This window comes from Nylanderia fulva, unplaced genomic scaffold (assembly GCF_048542155.1).
Source record: "Nylanderia fulva isolate GAGA-0341 unplaced genomic scaffold, ASM4854215v1 Scaffold13, whole genome shotgun sequence".
In the NCBI taxonomy this organism is placed as follows: Eukaryota; Metazoa; Arthropoda; class Insecta; order Hymenoptera; family Formicidae; genus Nylanderia; species Nylanderia fulva.
In genome coordinates this window covers 871124-896504 of record NW_028189518.1, presented here as the reverse complement: position 1 = coordinate 896504, position 25381 = coordinate 871124, and the positions used below count along the sequence as shown (strand labels likewise).

General features: G+C 34.6%; 2 protein-coding genes across 6 annotated transcripts in view; one reads left to right on the top strand and one right to left on the bottom strand.

Moving 5' to 3' along the window:
* Nucleotides 1-17363, top strand: part of LOC114932572 (dipeptidase 1) — a 105338-nt gene extending 87975 nt beyond the window's left edge. For 2 of the 3 annotated variants that reach the window (XM_029304845.2, XM_029304846.2), the window contains 7 exons: nt 10869-11195; nt 12240-12372; nt 12484-12672; nt 13076-13278; nt 14088-14248; nt 14506-14635; nt 15043-17363. In XM_029304845.2, the coding sequence (XP_029160678.1) occupies nt 10869-11195; nt 12240-12372; nt 12484-12672; nt 13076-13278; nt 14088-14248; nt 14506-14635; nt 15043-15174 (1275 nt within the window). In that variant the 3' untranslated portion in view covers nt 15175-17363. The remainder of the gene's footprint in view (nt 1-10868; nt 11196-12239; nt 12373-12483; nt 12673-13075; nt 13279-14087; nt 14249-14505; nt 14636-15042) is intronic. The other variant, XM_085479744.1, reaches the window with a different exon arrangement.
* Nucleotides 16957-25381, bottom strand: part of CalpC (calpain C) — a 38815-nt gene continuing 30390 nt past the window's right edge. For all 3 annotated transcript variants that reach the window (XM_085479742.1, XM_029304694.2, XM_085479743.1), the window contains 12 exons: nt 21021-21207; nt 20875-20949; nt 20595-20764; nt 20207-20379; nt 20019-20113; nt 19703-19935; nt 19041-19210; nt 18872-18930; nt 18418-18565; nt 18200-18316; nt 18051-18109; nt 16957-17961 (listed from right to left, as the gene is read on the bottom strand). In XM_085479742.1, coding sequence (XP_085335868.1) covers nt 17935-17961; nt 18051-18109; nt 18200-18316; nt 18418-18565; nt 18872-18930; nt 19041-19210; nt 19703-19935; nt 20019-20113; nt 20207-20379; nt 20595-20764; nt 20875-20949; nt 21021-21207 — 1513 coding nt within the window. In that variant the 3' untranslated portion in view covers nt 16957-17934. The remainder of the gene's footprint in view (nt 17962-18050; nt 18110-18199; nt 18317-18417; nt 18566-18871; nt 18931-19040; nt 19211-19702; nt 19936-20018; nt 20114-20206; nt 20380-20594; nt 20765-20874; nt 20950-21020; nt 21208-25381) is intronic.

The window sequence follows — 25381 nt, the reverse complement described above, 5'->3', positions numbered from 1 at the left end:
AACGATGTTTTCAACAGTGCGACAACATATTTTCCTTTTTCTATTTTTTTTGGTCAATTTAATATATATCTCAACTTAATTCAATTTTATTTGATCTGTCTCAATTTCTATTACTAATTTATCGCACTTTTGTAATTATCAATAAAACGCAGAGGAATGTAAAAATAGAATTAAAACTAGATATTATTAAGAGATATTCGGAGATATCATTTAAAAAGAAATAGAATTATTGCACTATGATACTCGAGGGAAATAAAATAACATTTATTTCGCGAATATACAATACAAGTGTAATAATGTGATAAAATATATAACACACTTTCACGACACGTGTATAAAGTATTTACATGAATCTAATGGAAATGTGTGTATTTTATCTTGGATATAACGTGCAATAACCGAATTACCTAAAAATATATCCAACAATCTAGAGCCATTTTACAAGCTTCCCTACAAAGCATGAATAAAAAATTCTGGCGAAAGCGAACGCTAACAGGCTTGGCTTAAATCGAATTCAACATCCATCTCTCTAGCGCTTTCTAGTTGTAACGTGGGTGGTTTGTTATTCTAGCACGGAAGGGACGCCGACGCTGTTCTCTGCCAACTTTGCGTACAGAGTTATGTCCTCGCGGGCAAATGCTGCGCATAACTTCGCCGCGAGTGTCTGGCCTTACTCGTCCTGCTACTACTCGAATACTGCGGTGTATCCTGCGGTGTGAATAATATTGAATTATACCCGACAATACGTGTAGCTTCCTGTGATATCAATAAGCGGAAATTATTACGTCGGGTATGCAAAAGAACTAACAGCTATTTCTGCGTGAATATATACTGAAAGAAAGAGAAAAGAGAAGAAAGAGAAGAAAGAGATCTACTTATTACTTTATATTTTTAAATATTCAGGAAAGTTGCGAATACTATTTTAAATATTTAATTTTAAATACTATGTGATTTTAACGAATTTGATAATATATTAAAATATAAAATATAAGAAATAAACAATGCAAGTAGTTGAATAATAAAAAAAATGATATCGAAAATAGAACATTATTAAAGAATATATATTTATGAGAAATTTAAAACTTTACAATATTAGTTCAGAATAGTCAAATATTTATTTATTTTGTTTTTTAGAAAAATTTTTATAAAAATGTGTTCCGTTGTTTTATATATATAAAAAAAAAATAATATCTACTTCATATTGTATATAAATTTTAGTGGGCCTTTGCATATAACAAAAAAATTTATGACCAGCGCGTGATGGTTGTCATAAATAACTTTTTCTATCCCAATACAAAATGAGTCACGTAGATAAAAATAATAACCCTATTCTCTTTTTTCCATAACTATACCCGCAGTAGCACTAAAATTGGGTGTGCAAATTCGTGCCGAGCGAATCCATGCAACAATATTTCACGTTTGAAAGCACCATATGCTTTTCCGATACCCGGTTGGTTTGTTTTCCTGTTTGCCTACACAAAGCTCGGCGCTATTTTCACATTTCAATCTATCCGACTGCAGAAAGTCGTTACACGAGTGCAATCGACTGTTCCCGTAAGCAAAACATTTTTGTGTTTTTGCGTTTCACTATCGTCGAAGACGCATGTCTCTCGTGCTTCATGCAAGTGGCATTTGCAGAGTTAGACATTTCCACAAGTCTCTAAAAAATAGACTTGAAATATTCTCGATTTCTATATCGATGCCAAATGATTTTATCCTTCTTCGTGAAAATCATAAACAACATATTTGTCGATCAAAGCAGAAATCAAATATAAATTAAATCTTATATGACCAATGTAAATATTTCAAATATTAATTAATGAGCACAAATTCAACTTAAGTGTGTCATCGTCAGCAACGAGACGTAGAAAGTGCACGATCGATCGACATAGTTTTCTGGAGAGAGAGGTATCTCACTTGTTTTGCTCGGTTTCCACTGTATGCCACAAATTTATCGGAAATCAAGTTCCTTTTAGCCCTCCGGCATCGTTCGACGAACTTTAGATCGCGCGTGATTCGCGCGTCGAAGATGCGGTTTACCACCATCGATTCGAAACTCGCGCAACTCCGCTACCGTATCTCAAAGCGGTTTTCATGCCCGTCAATCCGTTACCGTTACTTCCTACGACATAATGGTGTGGAGCATCGCACGGTGATAGTGAATTACGAAGTTAACGCACGATCAACATTATATGCTGCGCGAAGTCACATTTTTTTCCGTTGCATAGATTTTGCAGTGAAAAAATAACAACGTTGTATCGACGTTTCTGACGGAATTTTATCACGTCTGTATGAATATTGATCACTAGAACTGTATCACTACGCAAATTGAATTCGATCGTTACAGATAAGGGATTTGATTTTTGACGTTTTTTTCCTAAAAAAAAAAGTGGTTTGAAAAAACATATGTGTAGTCAGGAGTTCGTTTGATGTTACGCAAAAAAAAAAAAAATACACAAAAAGATTTTATTCCGTCGCATTTAAAATACTGCGCAGAAAGTTTGCGTGAATGTGTGTGTACACATTCTCGCGTTATAGAAAACACATCGACTTCCCGTCAATAAGCCACCGTTCTAATCTACTATCAGTGTGCCATGTTTGCGTATAATGTGGATTTATTTTAATTAACGTCAGTTCCCAAGTCAATCAACCGCATCGACCATAGCGACCGCTCGAACATACTATAATTAGGATTTACGTACATTAATGTGTGTGTTCAACAAGTTTGATTTCCGATCGTTGCTGTTGATCGCCAAATAATTGCTCCCTTTTGAACAGAGATAAATTGCTTGAGAGAAAAAAGAACGGCCAACGATTCACACGCGAATAAATTCGGTTGTAATTGTTTGACCGAAGCAATTAAAAGGCGCGCTATATGAATTTAAAAATATAACAATCGTTTATGATTATATCGCGTGCATTTACCCGATGCGGTAATGTTAATGCAGTTCTGTAGATGCAAGCAATTGCAGACACTTGTTAGTTGACTAATTAGCAGCGGTAAACGAGCGCAAACTACCAAAAAAAGAAAGAAATTACACGGAATTGCACATAGAGAATATGTGATACGCGCAAAGAAAGTGCGGGAGGTAAAAACAGAGAGGAAAGGCAACCTAGAAATGCTTGTTTAGGATCGCGCTTTTGCGCGTGCATCGCGCGCTTGTAGCATGCGGTAGAGCGCAATAAAATTAATTTAAAGCGGAGCTTATGTGTGGATATACTCAGAATGTAACCAGAAAAAAGCAGCGACAAATCCGCGTTAACAGCGCGATCTCTTTTTTTATTGAAAGTCCTTAATATCTCTCGTCGTCAAAAGCTTTCGCGAGCTTGCATTAGTGATTAGAACGCCGAGAGTGCAAATATCATGAGAAATGCAATGAATGTGCTGCCATTTGAATGTTGCAAACATGCATAATTATATAATGTGTTATACTAAATATTATGTATATGTTCCAGGAAAATTAAAATATTATAACTGCAAAAATTAAAATATTTTAAGAATAATAATAATAATAATAATGAATGTATTTATATATATTTAATATATACGTCTTATTTCTTTCTCTTTTTTAATGTTTTATTAATAGTTTCAACAAATGTGTTGTTTTACATTTTATGTGTTAAATTCCTATAAAAGTTCTGCATCGATAAATAACTATATAAATAACATTGTAGTTTAATTAAATGAAATGAGAGAATGATGAGAAATAGAGCGTCGGTTTTTACTACATACATACTTACACGTCAGAATAATACGCCGGAATTACGAAACGAGAACGAGTGATACTCGGAGAAAAAGTTTTCATCTGTTGATTTACGCGGATTCCGGCGAAAGCTATCGAACGCAAAGCTTCCAGCTTCTGGAGTAGAGAAATAGCAATGCGAAATATTTCCAATCTCAAAGTTTCACGCCCGAACTTTTCGCATTGAGCCATTTCGCACCCGAATGTATGATCCTTTTCTATGTCGCGCCTGCCATTCTCCGTTCAACACGCACAAAGTGCATACCTCACGCTTCCGTAGCGCTCGCTGCGTATGAATCCTCTGCCAGGGAAATAACAAAGTTCCTGAGCCCGAGACTGAAAAGTTCGCAGTGATTTTATCCATTCTTTTTCCGTCAACGAGTCTTTGTTTCTTGATCGCGCGTCTCGTTCTTCGCCTACGCGCGGAAAAATCGTGCGAAAAATTTTGAACAAAGTCACACCAGTCGTTCTTTAATCATTTAAAATGATTTTGAACGATAGTGAAGCTATTTAGAAGTTTTTTAAAGAGACTAAAAAATTATTTATTAAATTAAATCTTTTATGTTTATATTATTTATAAATTTTTAATGGAAACGTAATTAAATCTCTCGTTTTTATTATTACGTAATTATTGTATTGTTAAAAAGAGTGCAATATTTTTTACGTATACATACTTACATCTTTGATAATAAATTGTCGTAAATATAATAATGATTTGATAGACGTATTAATATCTCATTTCTATTTCTGGATCATATCTAAAATTCCAAATCTCCGCTCACGCATTTCAGATTCCGCAACTCCCAACGTCAAAGTCTCATGCATAATTTACTCTGTAAGTGATCTGCAAAATTAATTTAAACACTAACACACGTTGCGCAACCAACTCGGAAATGTGTATACGAGAAATATTTATCGGCCGCAGAGCGAGAATGTGTCAGTCGAATACAGTCATATCGATTACGAAACGGTACAATCCAGAGAGATACAATTCGGCGCGCATACCCGGGAATTAAAACACACTGCAAGAAAAAAAGGGAAATACAAAAAATAGAAGGGAGTTGAATAAAAGGAAGGACCGTCCGTCCGTGTGAACGGATTTCTCCGTCCCTTTGTCTCCGTGTTTTCTCGCAGGACTATCACGCTTCACCGGGAGCTTCCGCGACCGATGCTTTTCCCTGGATTTCGCCTCGATCCCATCCATTTACGTCGATTTCCCTCCTATGCATAGCGTGAAAATCGCATCCGCTTTTTCCCAGAGGGCTAAAGATCGCCACCGTAACAAAAATACATGTTGTTATTCGCGCAAATCCACTTACGCGGCTTCATTGTATTATCGCGAATAACGCGATAACGCGTCAAATAATTTATTCGCGGCGTTATACACGCGCATTGACATTTCTTCCTATCATATCGGAATCATAAAATATCTGCGCGTGACAGATCAGCGCGTGACAAGTGTCATAGTTTTGACGAGAATATTGCCACTGACGCGTTTTGCTTACATACGTGTAATGCGCGATCGTCGCAAATCATATTGACCTCTCGCTCGGACGCGTCAAAAAATTGCAACCGTGACGCGAAAACGCGTCACTGCTTTAAAATATGCACCGGCGACATTTTTGACAACGCAAAACGCGGAATGAAACAAAAAAAAATATTAGATATATTTCAGATTTAGTTTAAATACGCACGTAACAGCTTAAATAAATTATACGGGATGTCGCATTTATTTACCGTGTATAAATTATTGAATTTTCAACCTTTACATTTCTCGCTCGCGTTGTTGCTTAATTATGAAATGTTCAAAACTTGTTCAAATATTCACATAACAGCTTAAATAAATAAAAATGGTCTCGCGCGATATTTTCTATATTATATGTAGTTAACATAAATATTATTTATGGGATATAATATCGCATTTCCATACGAAATAAAATTTGTTTTTGTAATGATGACACTTTGTGAATATTTCTATATATTATATATGATTAATAGAGTTTTGGTGCCTAATCGTTGATTCTCACCGGTGAGATTCAACGCTCCGGGAGCATATATATACTATATATATCGTTTCTTCGACCATTGGTCGCCATCTTCACCTTGCTCCTATCTCTGGAGAAATTTCGATGAAATATTGTGGCCAGTCACGTAACATGAATTGCGACTCTAGAATTTCCGATTCACTTGCCTTTCCCTCGCACATTTACCTCCAAGTTTCCACTTACATGCATCAGTTCTACTCGAAAGATCGTGATTGAAAAAATTGAAGGAAATCAAAGGATGCCACAAGGAGAAGGATCCTTGCACAAGCACCACTAAAATATATATATACGTCTTGTTTTTTAAGCGTCGTATAAAATCCAATTTATGTTAAGAATACTTTCGTTAAATGAATTTCGATCTCGCGTGAACATCGTGCATAATTTCGCAAAGAAAGACATATGGCAGAAATTTCGCAAATTTTCCTCTTTCCTTCGTGCCATATAAATTCCCGACGCGTTAAAATGCACGCCGCTGTTCAAGCGGAACGACGTCTTTGGAAGAACATCTCGAAGTAATTTTTCTTTCCAGCAGCGAGTCCCGGCGAAATGGCTCCGGCAAAGCTGGGCTTGCGGAAAGATCGAGAAAGAGAGAGAGAGAGAGAGAATCTCTCCGATTGTTTTTTTAGAATCTTTTTTTTTTTGGAGTTCACAAGCCGCGATGGCAGTCCGTGCAATTTCAAACGTTACGACGTCCCTGGAGAGGGAAGAAACGGAGCTACAAAGTAATTTTTCCCTCGCTTTTCTCTCTCTCTCTCTCTATCTTTCCCTATCTCGTTTCTTCGTGCGCGGTAGATATTCCCGGTGAAACTTAAAAGTACCGCGAAACCGAGTTTGTCTCCCATGACCCCTTTACATGCTACGCTACGCAGTTCAGGCATTTGAATAACGAATGTAACAAAATTCTCCGTCCATAATGCGCAACGTTCCCTACGACATTTTCCGCGCGAATAACGTTCGTCGTAAACCAAACTGCACTCTCATTACATCGTCTCGTATGTTACGAGAATTTGACGTGAACGTTAATGCATCGGAGAGTTAAAAGTCTCTCTCTCTCTCTCTACATTTGCGTTCGCGTTCAAGAAAATTATTAAAATTCGAATCGCGACTTAAATCATTTGCGGCACGTCGCCTTTTTATACGCGAACGGAGCCAATCGCCAAATTGACGCGTTAATTATGAAACGGGCAATATCGCAGCGCTGCATACGAGCGCGGAATATTGAATCGACCGCCCAATTTAACCCTTTGCGGCCCCGCTCATTCGATGAGGCAGATAGGATCAAATTATCTATTCATGTAGGAAGAATGAAATATATAGAGCGGAATACATGTGTGACAAAGCGGTTATACATTAACAATTCCCTTTATATATATATATATAACAATTTTCATTAAAATATCCAAACAGAAATAGATAATAATCGCGCGATAAACGATAACAATTATTGAATTCTATAATTACAAACTGAGGTATATTCACAACATGCACATATTATTAAAACATTTTATCTAAATACATATAATTGATTTTTCTTAAATACATGTAATTTAGCGACTATCGTCGCTCATCAACGTAACACAGTCAATAAATAATTTTATAAATTAAGTCCTCGAATAGCTGTCGATGCTCATGTTATCTGAACACATTCAGGTGGCTCGCATCGACCACATCTTTTAATGTGGTCCATTATTACAGTCGGCATTTGGATGCGAGCCAGTTTGAGGGTGCTTTTTCTCTGCTACTTTTTGGCCTCTTTTTCCAACTTCTTTTCTGCACTTCCGCTTCCATTAATATTCAAGAATATTAACGATAGACTGTAAGTCCGCATGCAAAATGTATTTTTTTTATGAAAATACCTCTTTAATGAAAGCTCAGTTGATATATATAAGTGATGTTTAAAGCGATATTTTAATACTGAATTATTCTTCTTGAATAATTTTTAACGAACAACGGTGTATCAGCGAAATATTTTACATTATTGATCGTATATATTCGCTTTTGTCTAAATATTCATTGTATTGTTATAATAGAAATATACGCTACAAAATTAAAAAATAAAAAATAATCTTAATATTTTTTTAATAATTTAGTAAACTTCTGAAAGTTATTTTTATAAATAAAACTTTTATTTTTTATATGTTTTTTTTACACACGAGCTATAACTGTAGCGAGAGATTTAATTCAAAAAGTAAACCGACAAAATTATTTACATGAATTAAATTGCCATAAAAGAAAATGGATTCGCACACAAAAAACTATAAAAATTCATTTCAATTGCGGATGAAATTATTATCGACTCGTCGTTAAATATCAAAAGCTAAACGTGACACGGACGAGAACTGTAATGTTAGCAACACGACTAAATGGATTTAATATCACGATATCAATCGCCTATAGAATTGTATTGTATAATTATTCGAAATGACAGATGTAAAATTTCAACAATATCGCTGGCGTAATATTATATCATTTTCTATTCATTAATTATTATGCGATAGATTATATCATAATAGAATAGAGAGAGTATCTATTATTTCAGTATTTTATTCGGTCCATTAAATTTAAGTAGAATCGGAAAAAATTACATATATATATTATTATGTTATATTATTTTATATATGTAGATAATCAATCGATGCATAAAAGAAATTTTTATATTACACGTAAAATAAAAGTTTTAAAAGTAACAAAGAAGCTTTTTAATAATATTTTTGAAAGATCGAAGTTATAAATTATAATTGCACAAATAAATTGCGTTTCAATTTCTCCGCGAAAATTCTCGATAATTGAAACTTTTGATAACAGTATTATCTCTGTTTAATTACAACAAAGTACCAACGTATATATATCAAAGCGCATATCGAATAATATTGTGAAGTGCTATGAAAATACAATGCGATGAGCTGCAAATTCCTTAATGATTATTGCCAACGAAAGTTAGCGCTGGGCAAATATTTCCGTAAGACCGTCGGAAGTTTAAACAATGTCGGGACTCTCTCGAAGCTTGGGACGGCGCGGAAAACGGCGTGTATGGGCAGCCGAGTATGAACAGACCGCATTCCCGCGGTCAACGAGTAGTGCGGGTCGCCGTTTGGTCAGCCATTGGATACAGTTAAACGACATTGCTCAGCACTCAAGTAATTTTCGTTCTTTTGTACACGGCTAGAGCGAGCTCGAGTTGAGCTAATCCCTCTTGTACACGAATCTCACAACTCTCTTGCAGCAAACATTTTCCACTACGATTGTGATGTGCAATATCAACTTTACGTCTCGAGGCATCCAATCCTGCCACGGTGAAATTCGAGAAAATGAGTAAAAAATTCGTTATCTCCGTGTCACAGATTAACTCCGTTTGGACAGATAATTATTTCGTTCAGAGAGATCGATGTTTCGCTTTTTCTTTTCTTTCCAACGACGTGCAAAAATCTTGTAGATCAAAAATTCACCGCGATGCAAATGGCGCGTGAATTTTTTCGATGATAGTTAATCAATTGTTGGAGAGAAATTCCGTTAATTACTTTTCCAAATAATTTACAGTTTTTTCCTTAGGATGGACAGGTTCGTAAACAGAATACAAACAGAATACAACACGAGACAAAGGAATGCGATCCATCTACATGGTTCTTTCATATAATCCTGTAACACATGGTAACGTACCGCAATTCGTCCTGCGGATTACTCGCGGCGAAGATTAAACCCCGGCCATCGCGTGTGTACGATTTTCCTCCGTGTTTGCGAACCCGCCTGACTGGCAAAAGGGCAAATCCTGGAAAGTGAACAGCAAGAGGGCTTTGATACTTTGCTCGAGAAATAATTCACTGTTTCGTTCTGTGAATTGCAAATCCCGACGACAGGGCAAACATCCACCAAGGCATTGCTTGAATGAACAGGGCTTAATAATTTATAATCTCTATCAAAGCCGTATATATCTCCCTTTCGTGAAAATACCACTCGTTTCTGAGATCTTTGGCCTCTCACAGGATAGGAAAAGGCGGGAAATGACGTGGATCGCGGAACCCTCTGCGTACGACCAACCAAATCCTCTTCATGTTCTCTGTTTCCCTCTTTCCCGGTCTATCTTCATTACGCGAGGTAATCCCACGGGAACAATACGTTATTCTCTCTCGCGTGCGCGCGAATGCCGTATTAAATACATATATCAAAAAAACTTTTACCGTACTTTATTAACTCGCTTTGTGCCATTATTGAAGTCGTTCATATTTCCGCCGGGTAATCTGTTTGACAAATTGTCTGATGAGTCTCTTTGATAAAAACTCTAATAATAATAGAATTTGCTGTATATATAATCTAACATTCGAGAAAAAGGTCATTTTTACACAGCGTTTACAACGGTGTAATATTTGAGAAAAAATATTTTTTTTAAATCTCTCTCCAACATTTATACATGTATACAGATTTTTATAAATATGAGTAATCAGGTTTTTTACCATAATCAATGAATACATACTCTATATTTATTCTATATATCTTTATCAATGAAAGGAGGAGGCATATTTCACAATCATTTTAATGGATAATGATTTTTTTCTGTTTTGATTGAGCAAATGTAGCCAAAGACACTGAAGATTAATCGCATTATTTCTTATTTCTTTAATTTATAAAAGCTCTTTAGAAAATTTTAATCTACAAATAAAAAAAGCAATAAGATCTACATAAGTTCTATACTAGAAATATATTTGTGAAACGATTTATAACATAAATTATTAAAAATTATACAGAACTAAGTTCAATTCGTCGTACGTTTCGGTTGTCTTTTCCAACCTTCTTCAGCGCAATTAATAATTAAAATATTAGTATAAATTAACAATAAATTATTCTTCAATGTAAGCATTTTTTAGTATATATTCTATTCCTCACAACGTCATTATATGTAATAGTCGCGAAACAGATCTCTCGCTAATTGTTCTGTTAGGAGGTCGGTTGCGAATCTCGATAACAGCCATTGTTAATATGTAGTTAGATCGAGTAAGATGTTATATTGTGACGTGGAGGCTTACACATGTTAATAGCTCGAGGTAACAATAACGTATGAATTCTTATTTCTTATTTCTTATTTCAGAGTAGCCAGAGTGGTGTATGGACAGTAAGCGTGATTATACTGTCGATTGGCACCTGGGTTGGTAGAGTCGGGCCACGTCCAGCGGATGGGGAGCTCGCGCTTCTGACATCGCCGCGTGAGCGATTGGACACCGTTCGGCAGGTTCTTTCCGAGGTGCCTTTGATCGACGGCCACAATGACTTACCGTGGAACATCCGCAATTTCCTGCACAATCAACTGGCGAACTTCGACTTTGACAGGGACTTGCGTCAGATCGAGCCCTGGAGCAAAAGCGCTTGGAGTCAAACCGATCTGGTCAGACTGCGGGAAGGCATGGTGGGCGGTCAGGTAAATACTCTAAATACGATTGGACATTGCAGCAATCATGTAGTCCAAAATTAACTCGTCAGGCAAATGAAGCTACAATACAATAGTTTCTCTAAAAATACTCGGACCTTTAATAATGTACTCTCTCAAGCAAATGCTTATAATAGATTTTTCTTTAGAAAGAATTAGAGTTATCTTATATTTTTTAATAATGACAATGAAAAAATGTAAATTAATATTTTTAAAAAAGGATGATTATTATTAAAAGTTAAAATTGGAAAATGACTGAAAATTCTTTAATTTAAATATTTGATTGAAAATATTATTATAGATACTTGATAATATTTGTTAATATTAAGCATTAGCATGTAATTCAAGAAACGAATTATATCACTGTGCAATGTAATAAGCAATTTAGGATTATCGATCATTTCCCGGAAGCTATGCTAGAGATGACTGCTAGAGATGGGTTTCGGGTGTCGGCAATATTATGAGCGTGACGGATTGAATGCATCGATTATCGTCGCATACGAGCACTCAAGAGCTCGTTAGGTCTGAATGATGCGAGCATTAAGCGCGTGTCATGCTCGCACATACCCACACATACGCACACATACACACATATACATATATATGACATAATATACATATATAGTGATCTAATGCGTCTCCTGGCGCCAGAATATTGTCGACACTATTTTTAGCCATTTCGATAATATACTGTGTGTAATTACATATGGGGTATTATTTTTTCTATAAATTATATTATTATTTTTTATTTAGTTTTCTTTCTAAATAAAATTAAACGTTCTTTCGCTTTCTTTAAATAATAATAATAGTATACTTAAAATTTTGAAATATATGCATTCTACTCTCTATTCTACTCTATTCATCTTTCTTAATGTGTTTTCACCGCTTCTCTTTAAATATGCTGTGTGACACAATTTTCTTTTTGATAATTATTTATAACAATTTAAAAAAAAAAAATACAAAAAAATAAATCTAGGTCGTTTTCTTAAAAAAAAAAGTCTAGGTAATGTCACATAAAATGTTTTTTTTTTTCAGTTTTGGGTCGCCTACGTGCCATGCGAATCTCAGCATATTAATGCGGTCCAGCTGACTCTAGAACAGGTAGATCTCATTAAAAGACTTATAGAAAAATATTCCCAGCACATGCAGTTCGCTGCATCGACAAGGGGTGAGTATTGTTCGCCGTAATGGCGAAACATACAGAACGTAAAACAACCGTTCTATAGAAGATAATTTGGTACGACCGACAACTTTATTCAATCATATTTCTAATTTTTAGAAATTTTGGAGGCTCACGGGCGAGGTAGAATAGCCTCCCTGATTGGAGTGGAGGGTGGGCATAGTCTAGGAAGTAGTTTAGCCGTTTTAAGAACGCTCTACCAGTTGGGTGTACGATACCTCACGCTGACACACACTTGCAACACACCGTGGGCGAGAAGTTCGTCGGTAGAAGACGACGATGGAGATGGTAAATTGGACGCGAGTTTGAAATAAACATCCTTTTCAGAATTAGCGAAGCTAAAACTCGCAAACTTAATCTCATAAACACTCGCAAGTACTTGAGATATCAAACAAAAGTTTGGTGGAAATCTAAAATATTTCTCTCCTCTACATTTCTCTCCAATTTCTCTTCTAATTTATGAAATATATATATCAACTTTTATTTTACATGAAATGTGTTAAAATATTTTTCTACTTAACGAAGAAATGATTATATATTGAATTAAAGATTAGATAATATATTATGATAATTATTTTGTGTTAATATTATTTAACTGATTTATCAGAGAGATATATATGTCGCAACTTTTTTTATATATAATTTCACAAAAGATACATAAAGAACGAAATAACTTTGATATATCTTCCAGGCGGAGGCCTGACGACATTCGGCAAAACGGTAGTTCAAGAAATGAATAGGCTTGGAATGCTGATAGACCTCAGCCACACTGCGAGGGCGACAATGAGAGATGCTCTTAGAGTCAGTAAAGCGCCGCTCATTTTTTCACACTCCTCAGCGTTCGCCATTTGTAATTCCTCTAGAAATGTGCCAGACGACATTCTTAAGCAGCTGGTAAGTATATACAGATACTTCTACAATCTGTAAAATTTATTCTTTATTATTTTTATTCTCTTTCTACTTCTTTTAAATAATCTGGCGTAATTTATAAAAAAGATAGAAAAGAAATTCTTCGAAATTCTATGACATAGCTTTCAGAAACTAAAAAGTATGTAAAAATTATTCCAATGCAATTTATATTTTTCATATAAAATTGTATATACAATAATAGTATTCATATTTGTATGAGAACGATGAATTACTCATCGGAAATATTTTTTACGTCAAAATTCGCAGAGTTAAATGATGATTGGCGATACAACGTGACGAAGATAAAATTAAAAATTCTTTTTGCTGTTCCTATTTTTCTCTCTTTAACTTTTTGAATGTGTAATTATCCCAAAGCGACGGCGTTAAAGTTTGAGTAGCAGCATGAAATATTTACTAGCAACGATTTCGTTCCCTATTGTCGAGTTCATTAAGAAACGCGCGGCTTGCCTTGGCTCGTTACGGGGCGAATTATCAAAGTCGAAAATTAACGGCACCGAGTCGATGGTATGGAATACGATACCATGTTAACGAGGTCTCCTTTTTCGTCGATTTTCTATCGATTCCTCTGTCGTTTCGTACTCGTTTCGTTTCCGGGGCAAAGGCACAACCAGGTTACAGCTTTCCCTGTGCATCGACGGAAAATTAGGTGTTACACGGGCTTTCATCGGGCTGGTCTGGCTTGAAATTCCCGGTGCGGCAGCGCGAAGCACGTTCAAATCCTGGAACGTTGGAATTACGGGCTCTTCTTTATACCATCACGTGCTTGTTTCCAGGCTGATAACGGCGGGCTGGTGATGGTCACGTTTTACAATTATTTCGTGAAATGCGGGCCTCAAGCTAGTGTCTCGGACGTGGCCGAGCACATATACTACATTAGAAACCTGATCGGCGTGGACCATATCGGAGTCGGCGGGGATTTCGATGGCATCAACAAGTATGTCGAAAATGTGGAATTAATTATGAGAGAATAATTTCAGAATAAATACCATATCTCTGATCTCCTCGAATCATTTGCATGTAATAGTGCTCCGAAAATTATTTAAGCTGGAATTAAATTGTCATATTACGATAATCATAGAGTTCTTCGAAGAAAGTTGATCTATAGATTAATTTTTAACTGAATCGTGTATTCTTTTGTACTTAATAAGTTGTTTAAAAAAACATATAATTAAAAAATCTTTTTCTTTATAGAACCCCTCGTGGTCTTGAGGACGTTTCGAAATATCCCGAACTGTTTTCCGAACTTCTCCGTAGTGGCAAATGGAATGTACTTGATCTAAAGAAAGTCGCCGGCTTGAATTTACTACGAGTTCTCACACAGGTTAGAGTCGATTAAAGTCTGAGGTACAGTTGTATATGCATGCTGTGGCGTCCTGACATGCCTTAATACTGCCATAATTCTGTCGTAGCAATGCATGCTGCTACGTTTCACAACTTTACACGATTACTCCATGTTTCACAGTTATATAGTCATAAATTGTTCTCCATAAATATTTGACAAAAGGCAAGACTGATGATAACAAATTTTCATCGCGCTCATGTGTTTATCATAACATATCATATTTCTCTCTTCTACTCCGTAATATCTTTAACAATAAAAATAAGATGAGAAACAATATTTTCTTAAATAAATCTAAATCGTTAATAACAATAGTTTTATAAAATATTAATATTATAAATATATTATATATATGACGATAATATTAATAAATGAAACTGTTGCACCAGGTAGAACGTGTGAGGGATGAAATGAGAACAGCTGGAATCACGCCGTCCGAGGAGTATCTTTCAGATTCGCCGGACACGATCGGCAATTGTGCTCTGGATATTAATTCCGTGCAGAGGGTCACGGAAATCTGATCGATCGGTTACTCGACGACATGCGAATTAATCTTATGTGTGTACGCGCCGTGTTTGGCGTGGATTGGTACGGTCAAGTGCTATCTCCGGCCGCAATCGGGGCACACGATAGCACCAGCTCAAAGCGAAAATTCAATTATCTCGATTACACTGCGACCTGTACGCTCGCAAAAGTTTTTCGAACCTCGTGTGCGGATGCTCAATTAAACATCGTCGACATTTGCAAAGGCTCAAAATAAACCTACCTCGATACCTGTCTTACGAAGGCGACGAGCAAATATTGATTATGTTTTATTTAAAGGAAATATCGCGTTCCCACGCGGCCGATGTATAAGATGTTGTTAGAGAGATTAACATTGTGTCAGCAAATATTTTTAATTATTAGCAAGGGTTTATTGTAAATTTGTAGCTTTTCGTATCTACGAAAATTAGGTAAATTTTTTAATTTGATATTAATCATTATTTAACTAAATATAAATTTCGACACACTTATATCACGCCTTTTTTATTATATAGCGGCTACGACTATGAAATTCATAAATTAAATTATTAATTGTAAAATAATATGCTCGTCGTCGTAAAACTATCTGTAACACACAGACAGTTTTTTTCTATTCAGTACCAGCACCGGTACTAATGAGTCGTTGACACGCTGATTATTTTACTGTAAGATATTTACTATTCTACTGTGAGTCTTCACGACCATATGTAAATATCTGAACGGTATGCGGAACGCCATCCAATATTCGCGTGAAGAGAAAGCGTCATCGCGACTAAACTTTCTGAACTTTGATGTCTTCCTCTCTTGGAAACGATCGTAATATGTGTGTGAAACTATGAACCCCGGCTGTATACCTTTCAACGTCTTCCTTCCCCTCATTGCACCGACGAAAACACGTACTCCATAAGGTGTTTATAGAAGAAGTGTTTATAGATGAAGGAATCGACGTCGTGTTTCTACGAGCAGCTTCATAAAATTTAACAAAATTCTCTGTGAAATTTCTTTTGCATATGTATAGACACTTTTTATTTATCGTAGCTCAAACTTAAAAGTTTGTGTGTCTCTATTAATATAATAAATCATGTTATATTTTATTTTCAAGATTTTATTTATATTTATATTTATATATAATGTATAGATATTTTTAAAATCTATTTTTGTTCCACAAATAATATATTATTTGAGAATGTTATTTATATTTTTACATAAAAAAGTCAGAGTATTTTATCAATGTTTTAAAATATTTAAAATATCTTGTTATAACTTTTTTTATGTATAGGATTACATTTTTAGATTTTATTTTTCGAGTCACTTAAATGACTCCACAATTTAGAATTAATACGTAAAACTTGTTTATCCTTTTTGCAATTATTTTATTTTATTTTAAAAATATAATATATATATATATAATTTAAAAAAATAAATATATTTTAGGATCAGCTTACCAACATTATCTCAACAACTCTCTGAAAATCATGAAGGTACCAAAAAACCGCAATACTCCTAAATGATTAAAATCGCCGATAAATGTGAATTATATAATTCCGTATCTGCTAGTCTTAAACTTAAACTTGCACATATCACGAGATGTTACTCTGTATTTTGTACAGTGAGAGCCATTCTAGTTTTGCACAAATTTCGCTTCGTATGAGAAGAGAGACAACGCTCGGAGTGATATTTATTAGATCATCAAGATCCATTGAAATTCGACATGTATTGCTCGCAGTGACAAGTGTCGATAATTACTTGATTGATACGAACGTACGTGTTTTTTCGACGCATTATATCGAATATGTTGCGATCTACCATTGAAGGTAGTCTTCTTGATCAAAGCATCATCTAAAGTCTTCGACGGGACGTTTGAGATTGCCAGAAACGATTGACGAATGTCATGGACAAAGACGTTTTCTTTTTCTTCTCGTCAATTCGTTCCCGGTAATCTTCACATATCGCCGTCCACCTATCTGTGTCTCGTGTGCACTTATTATATAATTCGCGCAGGACGAATCCTTAATTGGAATCGTGCGTGAGAAATTCGAGTCGGAGACTCGATATACACAAGGAATTAATCAACTTGCGCGGATTATACCTCACTCCGCCATTGGAGGTAGGCGATAAATTATAGGATATCAAAAGTTCCGTTGTATCTCTCGAATGAATTCTATATGAATAAATGTTTCTATTGTAAGTGTGTTTGCTATATTTCTTTCTCTCCGATACACACGTGGCCAAAATATTTAATAAGCATATATGTATGTATATAAACATGTTTCAGCGATTTTTGTTATCGAATAATACGGTAATTCTCAATTCCAGATAGAATAACATGCTCTTAATATTTTTATAATTAAAGGAAAGATTTTATATTATACTTACGTTTAATTTTATGTATCAGAAAGAGCATAATTTATCGAATAAGTTAAATACGCGCATCAAATGGAAGATATGCAGAAACTATGTAAAATAAACTTAATTTTATTGGCCAATTGCGATATTCTCTTACAAAAAAAAACGACGTATCATACATCCTTGATAATATAATAATTACGTAAGGAAATGATGATCAATGCGGTAATGTAAAAAACAATGATATTATTTTATATATATCTCTATATATAATATATACAAAATATAAAATATTCGATAGGCACAATTGCTAACCGTTAATATGGCTAAAACTTATGTCTAATGTTGAAATGAAGAGAATGTTATTTACAGACGATTCACAAGGTACACATTGATCTACGCTGACTGATATTTCAACACATCAGAGACGATCTCAGCCACTGTAAGCAATTTAATATATTTTTAGTTTGTACATATAAGCATAGAGAAACAGGAAATGTTATATATTCTTCTTAAAATTTATATATACCTCTGATAAACTTAATTTTATCGTTCCATTTTGTAAGGGATCTTTGCTCTCGAAAATTCCTAAATAAATGTAAGAATAAAATTTTTATTAATATAAATTATGCGAATAAACTGGAAAATTTTCTGATAATCTAGCTTCTGATAACGTACCAAATGCGTCGCTCAAATGTAATATCGCCGAAACGAAGTCGCCGAATCGAAGAGTTCCGTCTTTCCTCATGTATCGAAGAATCAAGATGGATAATACGTCCGTGTTTAATTGGAAACCTAAGTTAGAGAAGTCTTCGTTGTACATGAGCAAGTAAAATAGAATGTTTTCTTCATACACAACACCGTGTATGTACATTACATTTTTTTCTTTTACGTACCAACTTCCAACAGTGCATCTCGTAGTCTCTCCGCTTTGAGTATACCCGTCTTTTCCTTCGTGTGATTCTTAAATGCAGCTTGCCAATACTTTAAACTGCACATTAGATCTTTGAAGTCGTTGAACTTTAGTCGGCCGCTTCCGGAACTCTGTTTATCGGCATAGAAATTATAAGGAAAAATATTGCTCTTATTTCTGTATCTTAACATTCAAATATATGATGAATGGATAGACAAAATTTTATCTAAATTTCCGATAAAATATACTCGACTTGCACACTCATTTTATTCAATTATTTGAGCATACAACTACATTTTAATATCAAATATTTATTAAATACATTTATAGATAAATTGCACATTTATGTTTTATATAGTATTGAGAAAAATGTTTGATATAAATTGGGAATAATTTTTAAGAAATTCATTCAATTTAAATTTTTATCGAAAGGATACATCCATAGTTAGTACTACTTGTCGACAGACTTCCATACAGGCACAACTTTTGATGTAATCTGAAAATTAAAGAGGGAAACTCTTATTTAGATTAGCATTTGATTTTAGTGCATTTTGCTTAATAAAACTTTCTATATCTCTTAGAATGGAAAAACGATGAATTGCGTACCATTTGGTAAACAGGCTTCTAGAAGTTCCTGCAATTCGAAAGCGTTTACGGTTCTATGTTCATCGGCAAGCTGCAGAAATACGGCTTCGTATTGAGAGAAACCCTTGCCTTCCAGTGGAGGCGCCTTGACGATTGCCGATTTCATTAAGGATGGTGGTGTATCTAATAATCTAAAATATAAAAAAATAATACATAAATATAAAAAAGATTGTATCAATCATTCTTTAATTCTAAATGTAAAATTGATTTAAACTCGATAATTAAAGAACGAAATGTTACGCATTTCAGATTCTAAATATCGTAAAAAAATATTTAACGATAAAACATTTATGCAATATGTACTTAAATACCATAAAAATTATATAAAAATGAAAAAAAGAAACACTAATCGAAAATACTCAAGAATAACGAATAAATTTTCGCGGATAAAATTTTCAATTTATTGCGTTTCACAAAAGAATGTATGCCTCGGAGAGACGACTTAAATGCATTCTTTGAAATATGGTCGAAAGAAGATGTTAAAACCATAATTGAAGGTGAACGAGAGTCGTATAGCATATGCTTACATGAGTTAATGTATGTTGCACATACATTAAATGTACCGACCATACGATCCTTTGTGAGCGCGTATATGACATCGGTAAATGCGCGCATGTACCTACTTGAGTTTTAGGGGCTTACTACTGTAGACTCGTAACGTAAAACTCGTTTCTTGAGTCGGCTCGAAGGTCGTAGGCACCAACAAATAACCACCCTGCTCGAGCTGACACCTGTGGCTCACCTGCCGACTATTCGTGTACTGGGAATTAACTAAGGACTTGTTTTTCTTAAAAAACTGTTTGTTTATCGACTCGGTGCTGTTCTTCGGCAACGTGTACGCTGTGAAGCCGATCACCTTAAAACGGCAAAAGTTTCATGAGTTCATCCGATAAGGGAACGTGTTAATCGTATGTTTTTTGGTAAGTAAAATTATCTTACTTTTGGCTCCATAATAGAATGTTGATTTAACGAAACGATCACTTCTTCCATCTCACTTAAAATAAGATGCAATTGTGGATTTATATGAAAAGTTTCTGTAAACAACAATTTTATTGTACATATTTTATATATAAAATATCCTACATACAATTTAATTCAATTTAAAGTAAATAGGATTATAATCAAACCTTGATTATTTCGACATCCTCCTGCGGTGACGCCTCTTCTCCAGCTTCCCTGATATAATTTCATTTGCCAAGTGTGTTTGCTGTGTAACGATGGTTCGTCTCTCGAAGTTTCAGCATCTAGATGCACTACTTCCAGATGAGTGAATGTCTTAACGAAATCGGAATATGATATCCTGAACACCGTAAAATATACATAAAAATTTAATTTAGAAAAATCTATACATATATTCGAGATATTTAATTTCAAAAAAAAGATTACTGCAATGTATATATATATATATCTAAAATAAAAGATGACGCATACAAATTCTTTATATCTTATAACTGTAATTAATTTTTTTGATATCATATAATTTGCAATATAAATTACAATTTTTCGCTTATTTACCAAAATTCTCCTTCAGCCATATTTCTTACAGCTAATCGTTCCCTTTCCATTACAGGTACTTCGTCCCATTCCAAGCCACCTCTCGCCCAGGCACCAACATATTCTCCACCAGGTCCAAGAGGATTCCTCAATTTTACTAATTGCACAGCTTCCCCTCCGAATGTCTCTACCTATACAGCATCAGGATCAATATACATACTTTTCTTAACTTTCTTTTATTATCGCTTGTATTTCTATAATTTATGCCGTTGAAGAATACGACTATCGTCGATATACTAACCCTTTCAATAGCATACAATCTATAATTGATTCCCATTTGTATGCCATTAGCGAGCTTCTCCGTGCTGGCACGTATCTACGATAAAAGTACGCGCGTGAGCAAAGTGTTGAGAAGAACCTGTGCTCCATATTTGAAACGTCTTCTACCTGTTGCTGTTGATTATTATTTACTGTACACGTGATGAGAGACGTCATGTCCAGAAGTTTCGACAATGCTCGTCCGCAGGCTGTGGGATCCTGACGAATCGCGATGCTTTCGGTAATACCACCCGTGAGATCGGACAAACCATCCAGTAATGTGCCGTACTTGAGCGCCTCGTAAGAACCGTGAAGTCTGAAGAAAATTTTAATGGCATCAAAATTATTTTACAAGTTGAAACGTAGCGACGATTTGTCACTTGCAACACTAGTAATCATTGGAAGTGGAACTGGAATTTCACGTTAGTAATAACATATTTAATAGAATATGTCAGAAAAATATTAAGTTCTCTCAATAAAATAATTTTGATAAATATTTCTTGAGATTAAATATTTATAAAATATCTATACAATTGTTAAGAATTTTTATAACAAATAACACACTCAAGAGTTTCTTAAATAGCTCATGTCAGTCTATACTTAATCTTTCCTTCTCAAGTGTGCTACTTATTGTTAGACCACCTAAGATGTAAGAATTATAAATGATCAGCTACATAAATAAATTACAAAAAAATAATTGTCGATCTTCAGCAATAAATGACGTGCATTAATCATAATAAAATTGCCGTTTATCAGCCTTGAATATATCGTGACGGTAAGAGCGATTGGTATTTTCTCACACTACGTACGTACTTAGTACTACGGAGAAAACACGAGATGTGGACTTTCTTAATCGCTGGATGAGGGAAAGCGGATGACTAGAATTTTTTTCATCTATGACCTCTCGATGCTGACAAGGTATACACCACGCACTATTAGATACTAGGTTTTATATAGACTGGCACCGCTTTCAAATCAAATCAATCTTCTAAATTAAAATCTAAATATGGTAATATCGTATTCACTGACTTTCAACTAAAAATATTTACATAAAATTGTTGATTGAAAATTTTACCTAAGAGTAAATTGCTGAAATCGTAATTTCTCCGTTATTATTATAAATATTTCCAGCAAATATCTAACGTAATTTAATATCAATCAATGATAAAATATCACACTCAACATTTATACTCAAGAAATATAATAACTTATATATACACATCTAATGAAAAACAATATTTAATGAAGTTTCGCGATTTTTATTTTTTTTATTTATGGCAAACTTAAAATATATATTGATGCTCGATACTGTTAGATATTATTTTTATTTCACATATTTAATAAATTGTATCTAATATTTATTTAAAATTCTCTTAATAGACCCTAAGAAAGCAGAATACATCTTTTAATGAATAATCGCGAAATTTTATAAAAATATATATATTTCTAAAAATATAATTATATTTATATCGTACAACGAATACCTATACTTGTACTAAAAATATTCCATGCAAAAAAAATTCGAAGAGGAATATAATTTTATTGACTTTTTACAGTCCCTGTTCTAGCAATAATCTCTTGTAACGATAACAAAGCTTTCAATATAAAATCCGATGAAAAGTATAATTGGTATTTTATGCGAGATCATTCCTGACCTATACAACGCGCGAATAAAAAAGGAGGGTGGAATGAATAAAGAGAAGAAGAAGAAAAAGGTCATGAAGATCCTCGACGGAGCAGTCGGAACTCGAAGTAGAATTAAGGGAGTAGAGACGATATTATCTTCCTTGCATGTGCCGTTCCTATAGGAATTAGCATTCCGGAGATAACGGGGCTCGCGCTTCCTTTCAGACATCGTCGACGCCTCTTCTTTATTAACGCACGTGCGGTTTGCGCGCGATTCGAGTCAATTTAGAAACCGTAACCATTCACACGCATGATCGAGACGCGTTACCTGGGTATTTTCTCAAGGAAAACATACGTAACGCCTGTGGAAGAAAATGATCGCATAAGTGGATCGGTATTACAATCAATTCGCTTTTCTCTACCTCATAAAACTGTAAAGTCAGCAAAGTTTGTTACCCAAATGATTGATTGTACACCAATGATTTAAAGAAAATAATCACCAAACGATTGATCGAAGTTATATCAATCAAAATTAATCATTAATCTTTCACATAAATATGATAAATAGTAAATACATGCATGATACATATATAAAATAAAATTTAATGTGATAAAACAGAATAAAGATATAATTACTATGAAACCTTAAATATTATGCAATAAATTTTTGATAACTTAATACACACATTAAGAGATGAAAGAAATGAACAAAAAATTCGATCAATCTCTAAAATTCTTCAAGAAATTTGTAATCAGAAGATACGAGAATTAATCTCTATGAAATATAATTGCGATTAATGTAATAATCCCGATTAAATAGATTGAAGATTGAAATTGGCAGAATCGCATTCGAGAAACGATCGATTGAAAATTATTGATCGAACTAAGAGCGATGCCACGTCGTTCGACACTTTACCACCGATTTGATACAAATCTGAAGCGCGTATCATCGCAAACGCTGTTAATTGCTGCTCAACAAGCACGACCGAAGTGTTCACCTTTAGCCAATGTGGAGAATCAACATGAACAAGACTTCCGCAGAGAGGTCATCGTACCTTCCGTAGGCGCTACACCGCGGTCTCTATGTAACTCTACTGCTGTCACTTTGTTACTCAACGGTAAGCAGTACGCTTGTCTGTTGATGCACTTCCGTTCCGCGTTTGTCTAACGGAGCGATGCAATCGCACGCGTGTACGCAACGTCATTGTCACCGTTGCTTCGCTCCATTACCAATCACTACGTCATAATCAATTGTTTTTCGTTGTTACTACTTGTATACTCGTACTCGTTACATCTTACTCACAGTAGCAAGTCCTCAAGATTGTTGCGTGACTAGATAATAATGTATAAAATTGCTTATCTCTCGCTCGTGCGAAATTAGAATTTTAAAGGAAACTCAGATAATCTACCCTTCTTTACGCTTTATTTATTATGCATTTATAAAATAATAAATATGTTTTATATCTCTATAATAATTTGATTCACTTTCTTTTCTTTATAAGTTTGAAAAGTCTCTCAGGATTTATATTTTATTAAATTTATTAATTAACTAATTAATAAGAGGGTGCAAATATAACTGCATTAACACTAGAATGTGAATATAATAATGCGCAACAAAATGTTAAAGATTGTTTGACGCAGGTGTAAAATAAATGAGAAGCAGTATAATAATTAAAAACAGGAAGCGCGCGATACTCTTAATAAGAAACGAAAAAAATGACAGCAAAATGTTGATCGACCGGTTACAAACGTGCTACGTATCTACGATCGAGATGAATATCATTAATCGGACACGTAGTCGTGTTACGCATTTCACGACACGAGAACAACGATTGCAAGTTTCATTTCTCGATCGACAGCCTCTCGCGTTCGCGCCTGCCGGACCAATCTCGATCTAATTTCCCTTACATAAGTCGCGTATCTCCGTCGCGTAGAAAGCGGCGAATCGAGAGAGGTGACTCGACTCTCTCGGTAAATCTGGCGTGTATGACTCGGCGTGATTTTAACATACACACGAACATGCGAACAGATCTTAATGATATCGAGTTTCGAATGAAGCTAAATGGATTTGTAATCGTCCTCTGCGCCGGCGAGCGTCGTCCACCTTCGGAATATCATCGGCATGTGTGTGTGTGTTTTCGCGGTCGTTTCGCGCCGATACGACTGCGTGGACCGTACGTGGTCACCGGTGCACTGACCTCCGATCCATTGCTGGCAACCGGTGATACCGACTACTTGCCGAGTGAAAGTATCCGGAGTCTGTGTGCTCGCCTATACAACGTATGTACCGCGAGTCACGCATGTCCACCACGTACAGCCAAATATCTCTGCCTGATTTCTTTTCAGGTCGAATGTCTTCGACGCGAGTTAAAAAGACGAGATGTTTATCGAGAATCGCCGCGGAAAATTATATGTATATTGTATACATATATATGCGAAAGTATTAGTAGAGTTTCATGGGGGAATTTCATTCTTTTCGTATAATAATTTTTTTACAAGAATAAAATGGTGTAAAACTGTAAAGTACACTTTCAACAGGTGGAAAAGTTAGATTTAGAAATGCTGAGAGTTTACTTTCTTGATTTAATTCATTGATCGTTAATAATAATATTTGTTCTTACGTAAGAAAGAAATATAAAACTAGTTTATTAAATCAGAATAAACATGGAATTTTGCTTCGCTTAAAGTTATATACACTAAAAAATTATGCAATTTAGATATTTTTTGACATAATTTATGAACTTTAAAATAATATATATTTTTGTAATATTTGTAGCTCAATCTAATCATTACAATCGATAAATTTGCTATTAACATAAGTAGAACGATATAAAAAGTTATGAAATTATACATAAAATTAATTA